This window comes from Pempheris klunzingeri, chromosome 1 (assembly GCF_042242105.1).
Source record: "Pempheris klunzingeri isolate RE-2024b chromosome 1, fPemKlu1.hap1, whole genome shotgun sequence".
NCBI classification, from domain to species: domain Eukaryota; kingdom Metazoa; phylum Chordata; class Actinopteri; order Acropomatiformes; family Pempheridae; genus Pempheris; species Pempheris klunzingeri.
This window is the reverse complement of record NC_092012.1, coordinates 33,986,302-34,000,096: the sequence shown is the minus strand read 5'-3', so window position 1 is coordinate 34,000,096 and position 13,795 is coordinate 33,986,302. Positions and strand designations below refer to the sequence as shown.

General features: G+C 45.3%; 1 protein-coding gene across 1 annotated transcript in view; it reads right to left on the bottom strand.

Moving 5' to 3' along the window:
- Positions 1 to 13,773, bottom strand: part of LOC139201020 (synaptosomal-associated protein 25-A-like) — a 33,021-nt gene extending 19,248 nt beyond the window's left edge. The window contains exons 1-2 of the mRNA XM_070830227.1: positions 13,686 to 13,773; positions 699 to 805 (exon numbers count right to left, since the gene is read on the bottom strand). Coding sequence (XP_070686328.1) covers positions 699 to 770 — 72 coding nt within the window. The 5' untranslated portion in view covers positions 771 to 805; positions 13,686 to 13,773. The remainder of the gene's footprint in view (positions 1 to 698; positions 806 to 13,685) is intronic.
- Between the last annotated feature and the right edge of the window lie 22 nt (positions 13,774 to 13,795).

The window sequence follows — 13,795 nt, the reverse complement described above, 5'->3', positions numbered from 1 at the left end:
TCAGATTGAGCAGCAGCCTGGAGGCTTTGGAGGTACATTTGTGTCCTTACGAGAGAAGGTCGCTTTCAAATGTCTCATCACAAGCTTTGTATCGTGCCTCTGACATCACAGGCACACTTTTGTTTCTTATTATTTATCTATTTGGATAAAAATAAATAAATTGAGTTGGTTTTAGCTGTGATGTTAAACGTACAGATGTTCAAGAGGGCGAACTAAATAACCTGGGTCACATCCCGCTCTCTGGGTTAGCAAAATGTCCAATATGTAAGAGGAGGCTGCTGTTATACGATACAGTTTCAACATCTCAGTCTCAATTCAGCCAAGTAAGTGTGACTAAACGTGTCTCCCCACAAATAGAGCTGAAAAGAGATGAAAGTAAAGTACATGATGCGTCACAAATTATATATAGATGAATGCGAAACTCTTCTAACTGAGATTAATAATAAATAAAGAAGAAATAAATTGCAATTTAAGTAGAATATGTCGTAGTGAATCTATAAAAACAACATGTGAGGATATTCTAATAGTTATTTTTAAAATTACATATTTAAAGTTTACACAGAAAAGAGTCTGCTACTTCAGCACCACGGACAGCGCCATGGATTTAACACACAGCCGGGTGTGAATGTGTCCTCCCCCCTAAAATCACCTCCTGGGTGTGTGTGTGTGTGTGTGTGTGTGTGTGTCTTCTACTGTACCTCATCGGCTATCTGGTCCGCACGTGTCTGCAGGTCGGACAGCTCATTGCGCATGTCTGAATCATCGGCCATGACGACTGTTGAACTTTGACCTCAAACAAGAAAGACTGAAGGGGAGAGAGAGAGAGAGAGAGAGAGAGAGAGAGAGAGGTTAGTACAGCAATAATAACACAAAATAAAGCTGCATGATATAAAAATCTGAAGATTGTCCTGTTTCTCCCTTGTTTTTTCAATGATAACCATGTAAACTGGACACGATGCACGAACAGTGAACGCACCACGACACATTATAAAGGCAGCACCGCTTTGAAGCTTCATCACTGCACTGGCTGCAATATCACTTCTCAGCCAACTTAATGGATGCTCATAATCATCCTTGACTTTCAAGGCTTTTTCTGTCCCCATCTCTTGTCAGATCCATCTCCAGGAGGGTGGAGAGCTTGTTCTGTAGCAGCACGGTCAAAGGTTCAATCACTCAGAGTAGCAGCTATCGTCCTTCAGCTGGGCAGCGGAGAGCTTTTTACACCAGACTTTCTTTCCTTTCTGAAATTAATTAACTGATTAGAGTTGGCTCTGTGCAGGTAAAGTTCTCTGAGGCTGCCTGGATAAAGTTCCCACAGTCAAACCCTCTCGCTCGCTGGTTTTGCCATCGACACAAGAGATGAAACAATGTGTTCAGATTTGGAGGTTAAAAAGAGCCCCAGAGTTGTTGTGAAAGGCAAAACACTTCTTCATAAGCACCAGTGATGCATAATTTACTGTTTAAAATGCCGTGGGTAAGTAGGTTCTGCTTTTGTGTACAGCCCCAGTGAGGCACGCAACCGACCCCGTGCACCACCAAACACCCTCTCCACCGGACAAAACGGTGCAGCTACACACATTTCGAGTTCAGACCTCCACCCTGCTGACCCTGAATCTCCTCCTCAGGGATCAACAGTGAAACGAGATGAACGAGGATGGAGTTTCATCACTCTGGCGGTTTGAAGAAAAAGTATCAGGACAGAGACAGCGGTCTATTTTTGTTCCTCTGACGCGCTGTCAGACAGTATTTCATATAGACACACGCAGCAGAGCTGGAGGTATGGCCCATGAAAAATGTATGTGGCTGTTACTCTGCGGGCTGACAGAGCTCCGTGCTGCTGCTGCTGCTGCTGCTGCTGCTGCTGCTGGTCGGGCCGAAGGAGACGAGATCTGTGCAGAATTAAGCCTTTAATGAGGCAAATAATCTCATCTGGCCCAATCACATCTCATTTGGGCGTCTGAAGCGTTTCTTTTTCTACTGCACAAATCATATTGAGGAGTTTTTGTTCTAATGTGCCTTGTCGCTGAGATAAATTTAACCACCCAGCAGCTTTCAGCTTGAGGATCATTAAAGCTTTATGTAATTTAATCTACTGCAATATAGAGTGCGGCGACGGGGCCGAGGAACCCCTGACTGCTGGACTCGATCCGGCGCTGCAGCTGCAGGAGAAGACTGTCAGTTTTATGTGCTATTAAACGTCTGCAAAAGACATTTTTGTGATAAGAAAACAGAACTGTCCCCGGCTTAGTTTGAGATGATGGTGTTTAAAGCCATTAATGATTATTTAGGCTTCCTGTGATGCTGTGAAACTTCAGCTTTCTGGTAAAATGACCAACACAGATGGGGAATTCTGATGATTTGAGGACCTGAAAAGTTAGTAGGTGGAGCATGAGGCATCCATCAATCAGTCCCTGAGGTGAACAGACACAAGGTCAGGTGGAGTCACAGCTGGATGTTTGATAAAGTATCTCCTCCTCGCTCTGCCCCGCCCTCTGTCTGCCTGTCTCTGCCTCCATCCCGGCGGAGTCGTCAGGCCGGTTAATAATTGAACATGTGCCGGGAAAAGAGATGGAGGGAGGAAGGAGAAAAAAAAGTGCCTCTCTCCTTCTTTCATGCCCTCTCTCTTCCTCTCCCTCTCTCTTCCTCTTCCTCTCCCTCTCTCTCTCTGTGTTTCTGTCTGCTATGCCTGGCACACAGTCTCACGTTAAAATATTTATGTTGACATTTTATATTTTAGCCATTTGGCTGATGTTGTAACCCAGAGCTCCTTGACAATGGGTGCAACAGCAGAATGAGCTTCACAGGTCAGGAGGAGACGGTTTCCAGCAGCCAGACGAGAGGTTCTTCAGCCGAGAAGAACTGCAGACATACATGAAGAGATTTGTAAAACTTGGACGGCGTCGGTACAGATTCAGTTAATTGGAGAAAATCATCACATCTCCCTGCTTTATTTTAGGAAATTTACATGAAGTTTCCAAATGGCAACAAGCCAGGACTCATTACCACGCCACTTCAAGCCCACTTGCTGACAGTGTTGCTGTGGTTGTGTTGTCACGGCAACAGTATTGATGCTCCTTGCATGGCTAAAAAAAAAAAAAAAAAAACCTCCGTACTCACTCTTCATGTGCTGAAATGAAACATGTCACAGTCCGTTCACAGGCACCAGCGACACTGGACTGAATATAAGTAAACACGTTTCACTCAGTCAGTAACAGTCGTCTTTCAGCGTTCTGCTGTGTTATTGATCAGTCATTGATTGCATGTCTCTGTGCAGTCGAGCTGCTTCCTGTTAACTCACACACACACAGCGCAGCCTCGGCCCCCTTTGTTTCCTTTTATAGTGCGATCACTATTTCTGTCACTGACAGCTGCTCTTTCTCAATCTATTAAAATTACGATCAACATTCAACACACTTTAACGTTCTGTGCACAGATTTTAGTCATTAGACATTTCAGTAAGTGCCTATTAGCGGGCTGATCTTTTTGTACGCTAACTGCCAAAGCAGTGTGCAAAACTATAGATCTGGGACTCACCATCAGAGTCCACAGCCGAGCTAGCAGCTCTGTGAGGCTGCACCTAGGCCCAGCAGCACTTTATCAGGTGTCTATACACACAGGTAAGGGTACAACTTGGTAACTCTGTCTGTGACTTTGATCTCCTTTTATCAAGCTTGTTGTATCTGTCATGATAAACGTTTTTACTGTCACCAGGTTTGTCTGGTCTCGGGTCTCTCTCTCCTCTCAGGTCTGGATTTCAGACAAAAATGGGTCAACTACTGTCTCCCACTGTCCTTATTGAATACTAAGCATGACTGAGTAGAAGATCCCGGTTAAATTCTGTCGCTGTGAGTTCCTTGGACAAAGCTCTTATTAGCAAAGACACATCTACAACAGTGTCCCATCATACGGTAGCGTCGGTTTGTTTTGGAGCTGAGCACACGGCTGCTCTTTACAAGAAGCCTTGAAATGGCACAAAACCCAAACACCAAACTGATGCTGGGGACAATTCAAAGGAAAAAAGTTTTACATTTTTCAGTTTTCAATGTTTCACATCACACTGTAACTGTGAGTCTTTTTTTCTCTCCTCCTCCGTCCATCCGTCCATCCATCCATCCATCCCGCTCTGAAAGTCACTTCCTCTTTTACATGCTTAACATGACTCATAGAGACACACACACACACACGAGCCGAGCGGACATGACACAGGCGTCCCCATCCCCCACCTGCGGCCCTGCTGGCTGTCACTCGTCTCGACTGACGGCTGCTGTAAGGCCTGAACTGCCAGGCTCAGCCCGAGGAGAGATTAAAGTCAGCGGGGAAAGAGGATTTACTCTCCACCGTTTTCTCTCTTCTCTCTCTCACACACTCTCTCTCTCCACAAACTCTCTCCTCTCTCTTTGCTTTCTTCGTTGCTCTTCATCCCCTTTCTGCGCCCTCTCTGTCTATGAATGTGTACAGTACACTTCCAGGAGAAACAATGAGGGAGCCAAAGTAAATCTAGGTAATAATCTTCACCATTTAGCTACAAAGACATGTCTCGTCTGTAGCTGGCTAATAAAACACAGCAAAGGTTGAATTTGCAGCTGAATAATTCTTTTAGGACCTTCCCAGGTCACAGCAGGAAGAACATGGGGCTGGATCGTCAGCACGAGGAGCCGTTATGGCTGAAATGTTCCCATCTACTAAAACTCTCATTACATCAACAAGAAAAGGATTAAAAGTACGAGCATCAAAATACAATTAAAAGTACTAAAAGTGAAAGTGCTCATTATGCAGGATGGCCCATTTCAGAATATGTGTTATATTACTGGATAATAATTATTGACCATTAATGTATTTATGCCTCTAATGTTGCAGCTGGGGAAGGTGGAGCTCATGTTTCTAGTGTAATTTGTGAATTTAGAATTTCATCTTAACCCATAATAATAGATCACAACTCAGTTGTCGATTATATTTTGTATTATTAATAAGTGGTAACTAATGTTGTCAGATGAATGTAGTGGAGTCCAAAGTAGTAAATGTGCTCAGTTACTTTCCACCGTTGAGAAAAAAAAACACCAAGCATGATGGGAGAACACTGACTTAAATGGAGGCCTTAAAAGGGCACCAATGAATTATTGATCAGAATATTAATAGCATTAATCCTGAGAGCTGTTAAAGGGAGATGTGGAAACAGGTTGAGAGAAGATTTGGAAAGAGCCGGGACACGACCTCAGCGCTGCGAACAGCTACGAGCCTGAACACTGCAGCATGTTCGCCGTTTAAAAGGATGTTTCTGTTACTGTAACTGCACCAAATCCTCGTCTGTCTCCTCGAACAGGGACGAGTCCTGCTGCTACCACGACGACTCCTACGTCTGTCAGTCTGTCTGCTTCTCTGCTCTTGGTGAAAAAGTCTCTTGTCACATCCATCATCACCAAATTATTTTCCTACATACAAACGTATGTCTACACAGCATACAAACCCAGCAGCAGCACACCACACAGGCCACCGTCTCACGGAGATCATTTGAAGTTCATTTCATGGTGTGTGTGCAGTGTTTGAGCGGAGCGGCACACAGTTTTGGCGCAGCGCTCCAGAAGGGGGCTGGATTAGCACCGTCATAGGCTGACATGATTAACACACGGCCCCAATCGTGGAAGAATCCAAAGACAAGCTATTTCAGGCAACAAAGAAAAATCCTGTCAGAGCATACAAATGGAAAATTCCTCTCTGAAAACCCCAAAAACACTAAAACCCAGCTGAAAAGACAGAAGGCCTTTGTGTGAACTGTCAGTGATGAAGGAGCATCGTTCAGTTTGGAGCCATTTCACCTGTTGGCTGCAGGAAAATGTGCCGTTTGTTTGCAACCCTGTACCTGATACTGATGATGTCTGATGATGACTGCAGTGCTGAAATGTTTAGCTGCTACGGTTTTAATAAGAATAAACAGGCCCAAACCGAGGAGAAGAATAAGGGGAGTGAATCCAAACTATATATTTTTCCCAAATAGTATAAAGAGACGGCAGATATGATCAGCAACCAGCTGATATACAACCGATATCAGTGTTTCTCTTGAGGGAGTTTTTGTTTCCATGGACTTGTGCAGGTCAGGATGACGTCACTGTTAGCTCTAGGTTTAATGGAGGACATTGTGAGTGTGATTGAACCTTCTCTTCTTCTATGGTGACGCATGCTACAGTGATAATGTGGTAAATCCAGGGTTAACACTGGTCATAACGATAAAATAAACCAAATTAAATTCAGTTCAACTTCTGCCCAAAGTCTATGCCAGACTGAACGGTACAAGAAGTATACCAAATCTAACTGAACTAATATAACTGATATGCAGCACAGACTTTATTTCTATCCATTATACTTCATGCAGCCAAACACAGTTCACAGGAACAGTTGTCTCTGCAAACAAATGCACGGTCACATTCAAAGCTATTCTGTCTCAGAGCGTCTTTGTGCTACGAATCCAGTCCAGAATACATTAGACTTCAATCAGGTTACAGCATTTTGCACTGAAATCCACCACAGTCTCACCAAATCAAACACACACACAGCCAACACCTCTCAGAGCTCGACTGTAACACCATCACACACACAGCAGGACGCTCACTTTGCTTAAAGCCTGGTACCTGCAGCCAGAGCAGCACCAAACAGGCCGACTCTGCTTAGTGTGATGATGTTCTGCCCTGTAATGTGCAGCGCGGGGACAATAAAGTCTGACAAGCTACCACCACACATAAATGTACATAAAACATCTTCCATAGACAGTTTTTCTGAAGGTTTTGTTCAGTTAACATCAACCTAAAGGGAAAGATATGAAGATAAGTCATGATACATTTGAGAGATGCTATAAAAATGCTAATTCTCAGTAAATCTCCTTTGTAAGAATGAATAGAAAAACACCTGCAGGTAGATTTATAGATTTAATGCAGCCTGGATGAAGGATAAATGGATAAATGCACGTCTTCCCCTGACTGATTCGGGATAAAAAAGATGAAGTCACACTTGTCTAGTGGGCCGTGCTGCAGCAGACTGTCAGGCTGTCGTGATAAAGCGCCTCGACTCTGAACCGAGAAGACTGCTATCAATCAAGCGCCGTGTTCAGTTGAGATAAACAATGTTTGTGAAGGAAATAGGACATCAGGACACTCTGGCTGTGCTGAAATTGACAGTCGGGGAAACCAGGTCAGCTTGTCAGTTGTTCAGTTGCGTGTTTCTCACGGGTTTATAGAGGCACTAACCTAAATCTGGGGGCTCTTTAGGAGAGCTCGTGCACTTTTCTCTCTCTTTCATGCATTTGTTTTTGCGGATTAGTCGGAGAGGCGGTGGGAAGTGAAGCGGTGGGCACAGTGTGACTGAAAATTAGCATTGCTATTTCTGTAATGCTCCTTTTCTTTGTGTATTTGCGAGCAAAGCTGTTTGTATAGAACTGAAAAGACACAAAAGTGAACCCTGGGCAGCCAGTGGGGGTTCTGGGGGAGGGGAAGCAATTCAGCCGTTCAGAAGGAGCATGCATGAAGGCACAGTAACAGAAAGCTGAAGAGGATTTCTTTTTAAATTCTTGCACATTTCTTACCTCAGCACTGTTTCACAAAGACTTATTCCCTTCCTCCCTCCTCTATTTGCTAAAGACTGGACCTCCTGTCCTCCGTCCGTCCTATCTTAATTAGTACAACAGTGTTACAGGTACGTCAGACCGCAGCTTAAACTTCATGATAATCTCTAATTATAAGACAGATGTGGCACCAAGTCACACTATAACCCACACTATGTGTTAAAACTGGAAAACATCACACAGGGAGAACTAGTTCAAGGACGAGAGGAAGGTGTGAGAGAGAGAGAGAGAGAGAGAGAGAGAGAGAGAGAGAGTGTGAGGGGGTTCAACATCTTACAACATTAAAGCAGAACTATGTTTTATTATTCACTGGGTAGAACAGAGCCAGGTCAACATTATTAATGCAACGACAGTGTGTGTGTGTGTGTGTGTGTGTGTGGTTAGGAGAACAAATCTTGGTTTTCCACCATCGTTGTGAGGACATTTCACAGCTTCAAAGGGCCGTTTAAGGGTTAATGTTAGAATTAGGTGAAGGTCAGTGTAATGCATTACATCAATGTGTGTGTCAGAACACACACATGTTCACCTGTAGGCGTGTAGGCGTGCACAGGGCGTCACCTTCTCCGTCCTCTCCATCTTTACTGTTACACCAGCTGTTCTCGGTTTCTAATTTAACGTCTGATAGCAGGCGTGAGGCCAGCTGGGTCCTTACCTGGTGCCACAGGAGAACAGAGGAGACTCTGAACCGTGGCGTCTCCTGCTGCATCCTGGGTAATGTCTGTCATGTTCTCGTCGCTCACGTCTCCTCTCTTTTCAGATCCTTCACTTCCTGCCCTTGTGTTTTTTCCCCACCTGTGTGGATGTCTGATTAGTTTCACCTGCTCCTCGTTACCCCCCCCCTTCCCAGTGTTTTCAGTCTCTGTGTTTCCTCTCATCATCTTTGTGTTCCAGCCTTTGTCTACACCACTTATACACCAAATATTTCAAAAGAAGCACCCTATAATAACACCACTGTAGTAGCAATCATACCCACACAAAACATTTGGATTTGTAGGTCTCCTTGTGCTTCACTAAATATCCTTTGGTGTCAGATATTCTAACATGGCAGAGCTTGTGTTTAACGTGTTATACAACTAGACCAGTCAGTAGGTATAACAGGGCCACCAGCACCCTACCGACACTACATCTGCCTGCCAGAGGGATCACACAACATATTCAGGGTTACTGTTTACCTGAGCTGGAAGCTGTGTGACCTTAAAAACACATGTAAACACACACACACACACACACACACACACCTTTAACCTGCCTGGTGAGGACCAATCAGAGCCATAATCAAACCTGTCTCACACCCTCAGGAGGGTTAAGCATCTGCTGACACTTTCACACACAACAACAAGGATCAGTGTCTCGCTTCCTGTCCTGCTGCGTCTCTCCATGTATTCACTTTATTCTGCTGGAAATGATGCTAAAGTGCTTTCGGTCCTGGATTACATCCAGAGGCAGCGTTTTATTAACGAGTGCTTTATTTGTGATCTTAGTTTTGGTTCAGTGTTAAACATGTTGAGGCTAAAGTCACTTTCGTATTAAACCATCACCATAAAAACTCCTACGATGCTTTAGCGAGCAGCGGATATGTTAATGAACATTTCCTCCTCATACAAAGCATCATCTGGTTCCTTTAATATGTATTAATGTATAAGAAGATCACTTCTGGGGGAGCTGATCTAAACCTCTGCACCGGAGGAGGGTTTCACACTTCATTTTGTTTGTTCAGCCCCTTTTTGAGCTCAACACTGTTTCCATCCGTCTTCTGGCAAGCAAATTGATTTATCCAGCAGGTTTGACACCAAGACAGATGTTTTAGAGCACGAGGTGACACGAGGCTGCAGCTCTGCGGCTCTGACCTCTGACCTTTACACCACTGCTGCTGCTTGATGGTTGGATCAATTACTGAGAGGCAGAGCTTTCAGGATCTGGAAGATTGACTTGATTCAGTCGTATATTTGATTTCAGTTGCAAGTAGAGGAAATGTTTTTCAAACACACACACACACACACACACACCAGTGCATTTATACATACTGTACCTTCATGCTGACCTATAATCAGCGAACACATGCCAAGACGTGGCCGGGCCACAGAGCATGATGGGAGCCTGAGGGCTAAACTATTCAGACAGCACACCCACCACTTCATGCCTGACTGCTAATATACCATACATCCACACACACACACGCTCACACACACACACACACACACACACGTGCAGATGCATGGACTTTAAAGTACACTAACATTCTTTGCCAGACGTCCAAGCTCGTGTTTCTTAATGCAAGAAAATATAATGTTAGAATGAAAAGCAGCACAAAACAAAAGCAGGACCTGCAGTCGTGTCACTGTGACCTGTCCTGGTCCCTCACCACATCTTTATCACATTTACAGTAACTTCAAAAGCTACAGGTCCGTTAATTCACAAGTCCTTTATAAGTGCTCAAAGCTGCAGGTCGAACATCAGCTGTTACCAGAGCAGCTTTATAGTCGAGCCTCCTGATCTGCATCCAGGTTGACCACGGTGGCTGAATGTGGATTGAACAAGGTAGAAAGGCTCATACGGCGCTGGTTTTCTGCCCACAGCAACGCCTGCCGTGACAATATGGCCTCTGCGAATTAAAACCTTCCCTACGGAGAGACAGGAAGGACACACAGAGAGAAATCTGCTGTGGAAAATCACTGGGGGAATAGGGCGGAAAAATGCCTGAGCATGTCATTTTTGTGTGAAATGCCACCAAAACGGAGATGTTAGATGTTATTACCCCCCCAAAGAACTTGAATATAAATTGCCAATCAATCAGAGACCCACAGGGCTCATTATGTGTCCAAGCTTTCCTGTGACACTCTTATTCCACAGAGAAACTGCTGCAGCTGCCACTCAAAGAGGAGCGAGGTCCCGGCCTGACCACCTGGCAGCAGGTGTAAAAATGTACTCGGCTCTGATTTTAACACCTTCGCTGTGACGGTGGATCACCAGACCCAAACGACAAATGGCTCCCAGCGTTCGGCCATTTGTGTCTCAGCTGAGCGGGGATGATGGAGCAGATTGCATTTCTGACATTTCCACGTTATATAATCCAGAGGAGGACAGACAGACGGACAGACAGGAAGCTATCGCAGGCGGGCTGGGATTGAGACGGGCAGATTAACTAAAGGAATGGACGGACGGCAAGATAGAGGTGGAGTGGTCGGTGGGAAAGGGAAGGAGACACACATTAAACGACTGTTTAACCAACAGTTTGGAGCGATTACAGTAAATCCTTTCACGAATCCGGCGACTGCAGCCACCTACAGACGTCTTCTGAATCTCTACGAGCTGTCAACTTTCACTGAGCGTCGACATGTTCGCCATAAATTAGGCAGAATGATGAGCAGGCACGCAGATGCAGGCAGGGAAACATGGAGTAGTGGGACGCACAGGAGATTCAAAGCAATCATCTGTGGCCTGCAGGGATAATCACCGCAAAGCCCCACTGTCCCATTCACTGAGGATAAAACCCACTGGATTAATCTGTAGGCCTACAGAACACACACACACACACACACACACACACACACACACACACACACACACACACACACACACAGAAGTACCTCACAACACTTACATAACACATGGACCACTCTCCCTTCACTTTGCCTCCCTCGTACATGCTTTCCCTTTTCTTTCACTTTGGCATTCACAGCCTCACTCTCACTGCCGCGCTCGCTAACACACACAAAACCTAGAGTGCGCACACACACACACACACACACACACACACACACACACACACACACACACACTCTCTCTCTCTCTTTCCTCCCCCTCCTTTCCACCGTTTCTTCTCCTCTCTCCTCCCACTTGCACACATTCAAATGGACACCTGTCAACATGCTGCTCTGTACATGATGTTCATTTACACACACACACACACACACACACACACACACACACATGTTCAGCGCTGACGGGTGCATACAGAGCTGTATATAACATACAGGTACATACAGTATACACACAGTGTAGGCTGACTATTCATATGACATACAGGGTGTAAACAATGACTGCATTTCACAGGATCACACACACACACACACACACACACACACACACACACACACCATGAGACAAATCTCAACCCTTTAGCCTCTCCTTAAAGTCGCTGTCCATCCCTTCAGAGTGCAGCTGCTGCACCAGAGGACGGACTCAGGTTTCTACAGATCTGCCTTGTCACCCCGATCAATAAGAGACAAACATATCACAGTTTCAAACATCTGAGATCATCCGTTGTGTCGATGGAGCATCAGGACACGGAGCTGTGTGTGTGTGTGTGTGTGTGTGTGTGTGTGTGTGTGTGTGAGGGGACAGATTGTTGGCCTAAGATGATACAGAGAATCTAAAAAAACTTGTTGAATGCAGCCCTGCTCTCCTAAAACACTTGAAAAGTCGACTGCTTCTATATTTCATATTACGGATTATTTACATCCATGTTTGCTGCTGTGTCTCTTCAGAAGGACACCAAGTCTCTCCAAGTCTGAAGTCACGTCTGTTTTTGTTTTTTCCCCCCGAGAAGAAGGAACTAACTAAAGACGACAAACTGTGACATTTCCAACATTCAAATGAAGCAAACAGGTTGATGTCGCTCTGCTTGTTTCCGTGCTGATAAGTGAGCAACAGGCAGAGAAGAAGAAGAAGACTGTGATCGCAGAGCGTCTCGGATGTCACTGCTTTTCTACCATCTGGCACTTTTATGGCTGATCACGCTGAAATTGAACGCAGCGAGCAGCACAGACCGAACAAGATGAATAACTTACAAGGGGAATAAATTCAACTGTGTGACTGTGTGTTTGAAAGTGTGTGTCACTGTGTGTGTGTGTGTGTGTGTTTGCGACTGATGCAGCAGCAGCATCGGTGCAGAGGCTGGTGGAAATTTCTCACCTCTCTGTGGGCAGGGTGATGGATCAGTGAGTGATGGGCGCTGAGGCAGTTTTCTCACCAGGAAACAGGTTTCCTGAGGAGTCTGCTCCTTTTTTAGCACTTTACCAGACGTTCAAAGTGGCTGACGGAGCAGAATAACTGTCCAGTTCAGATGTTTACAGACTCTGGTCTATTAAATTGTTAGGTTTACGTCCTCTGTGCCGTAAAAATCACAACAAGTATCAGCGAAGAAATGTTTGAAGAAGCGCACGCTGAACGTTTTGTGGTCATTTCAATAGAAACGTCTGTCTTTTCTGCGGCGGGTTCCAGATAACAACACTCTGCCAAACAAAGACAACACACACGTGTTGATCTGCTTAGCGGCCGGCCTGAGCTCTTTGTCCTCGCTGACATTAACACAGAAGCAGGACGGCAAGCGCGGAGGGCCAAAAGTCTGCATAGTGCTCTACGACCTGGGATGGAGGTCAATACAAGTGATCTAAATTCAGCTCCAACAACAAAGTCTCTGCTGCTCTGAGTGATAAACACATCACTCTGCACCCTTCAGCCTGCAGAGAAGCTCATTCTCAACTTCACAGCATTGTTAGTGGTGATGTGGAGACAATACAGAATATTTTGTGAAATGAGCCTTTAGCAGGAGACACAGGACCACCCACTGTAGAAGCCCTCTGTAAATCTGAGTTTTTATTATTATCATCATCAGTGTGTGGTATAAACAGATGAACTTCCAGGGGACAGGTGAAAGGAGCCTGTGGGAGGGCTGCAGGTGGGAACACGCGTGTTGGAGCCGAGGCTGTGACCCGGACGGTATTAGAGGGCGCACCGGAGCTGTCCGCGGTGCTGAGCATCAGTCATCCCGGAGGAAACCCGGAGGAAACCCGGAGAGCTTCACTTTAATCCGCAGCCAGCAGCGGCTCTAATCCCTCAGGTGCTCAGGAGGGTTCAGGCACTAACTTCTTCTCTTTCAGCTCGTCAATGACAAAACCCTGCTCTCACGAGCCCCCCGCCGCGAAACAAGCCGCAACTTTAAAGCCACATTTTCATCAATTGTTCAAACTTTAATTGGTTTTTTTTTTTCTTTTCTAAAGAGTACAAAATAAAAGCACAGACAGGCAGACAGACAGACAGACAGACAGACAGACAGACAGACAGACGCCCCTACCTGACTGACTTCCTCCTGCTCTTCTTCTTCGTCTTCTTTTTATTTTGCTGTATTTGTTCGGGTTCAGGATGAAAATGTCCGTCCGTGCTGCGGCTCCTCTCAGCGGGACT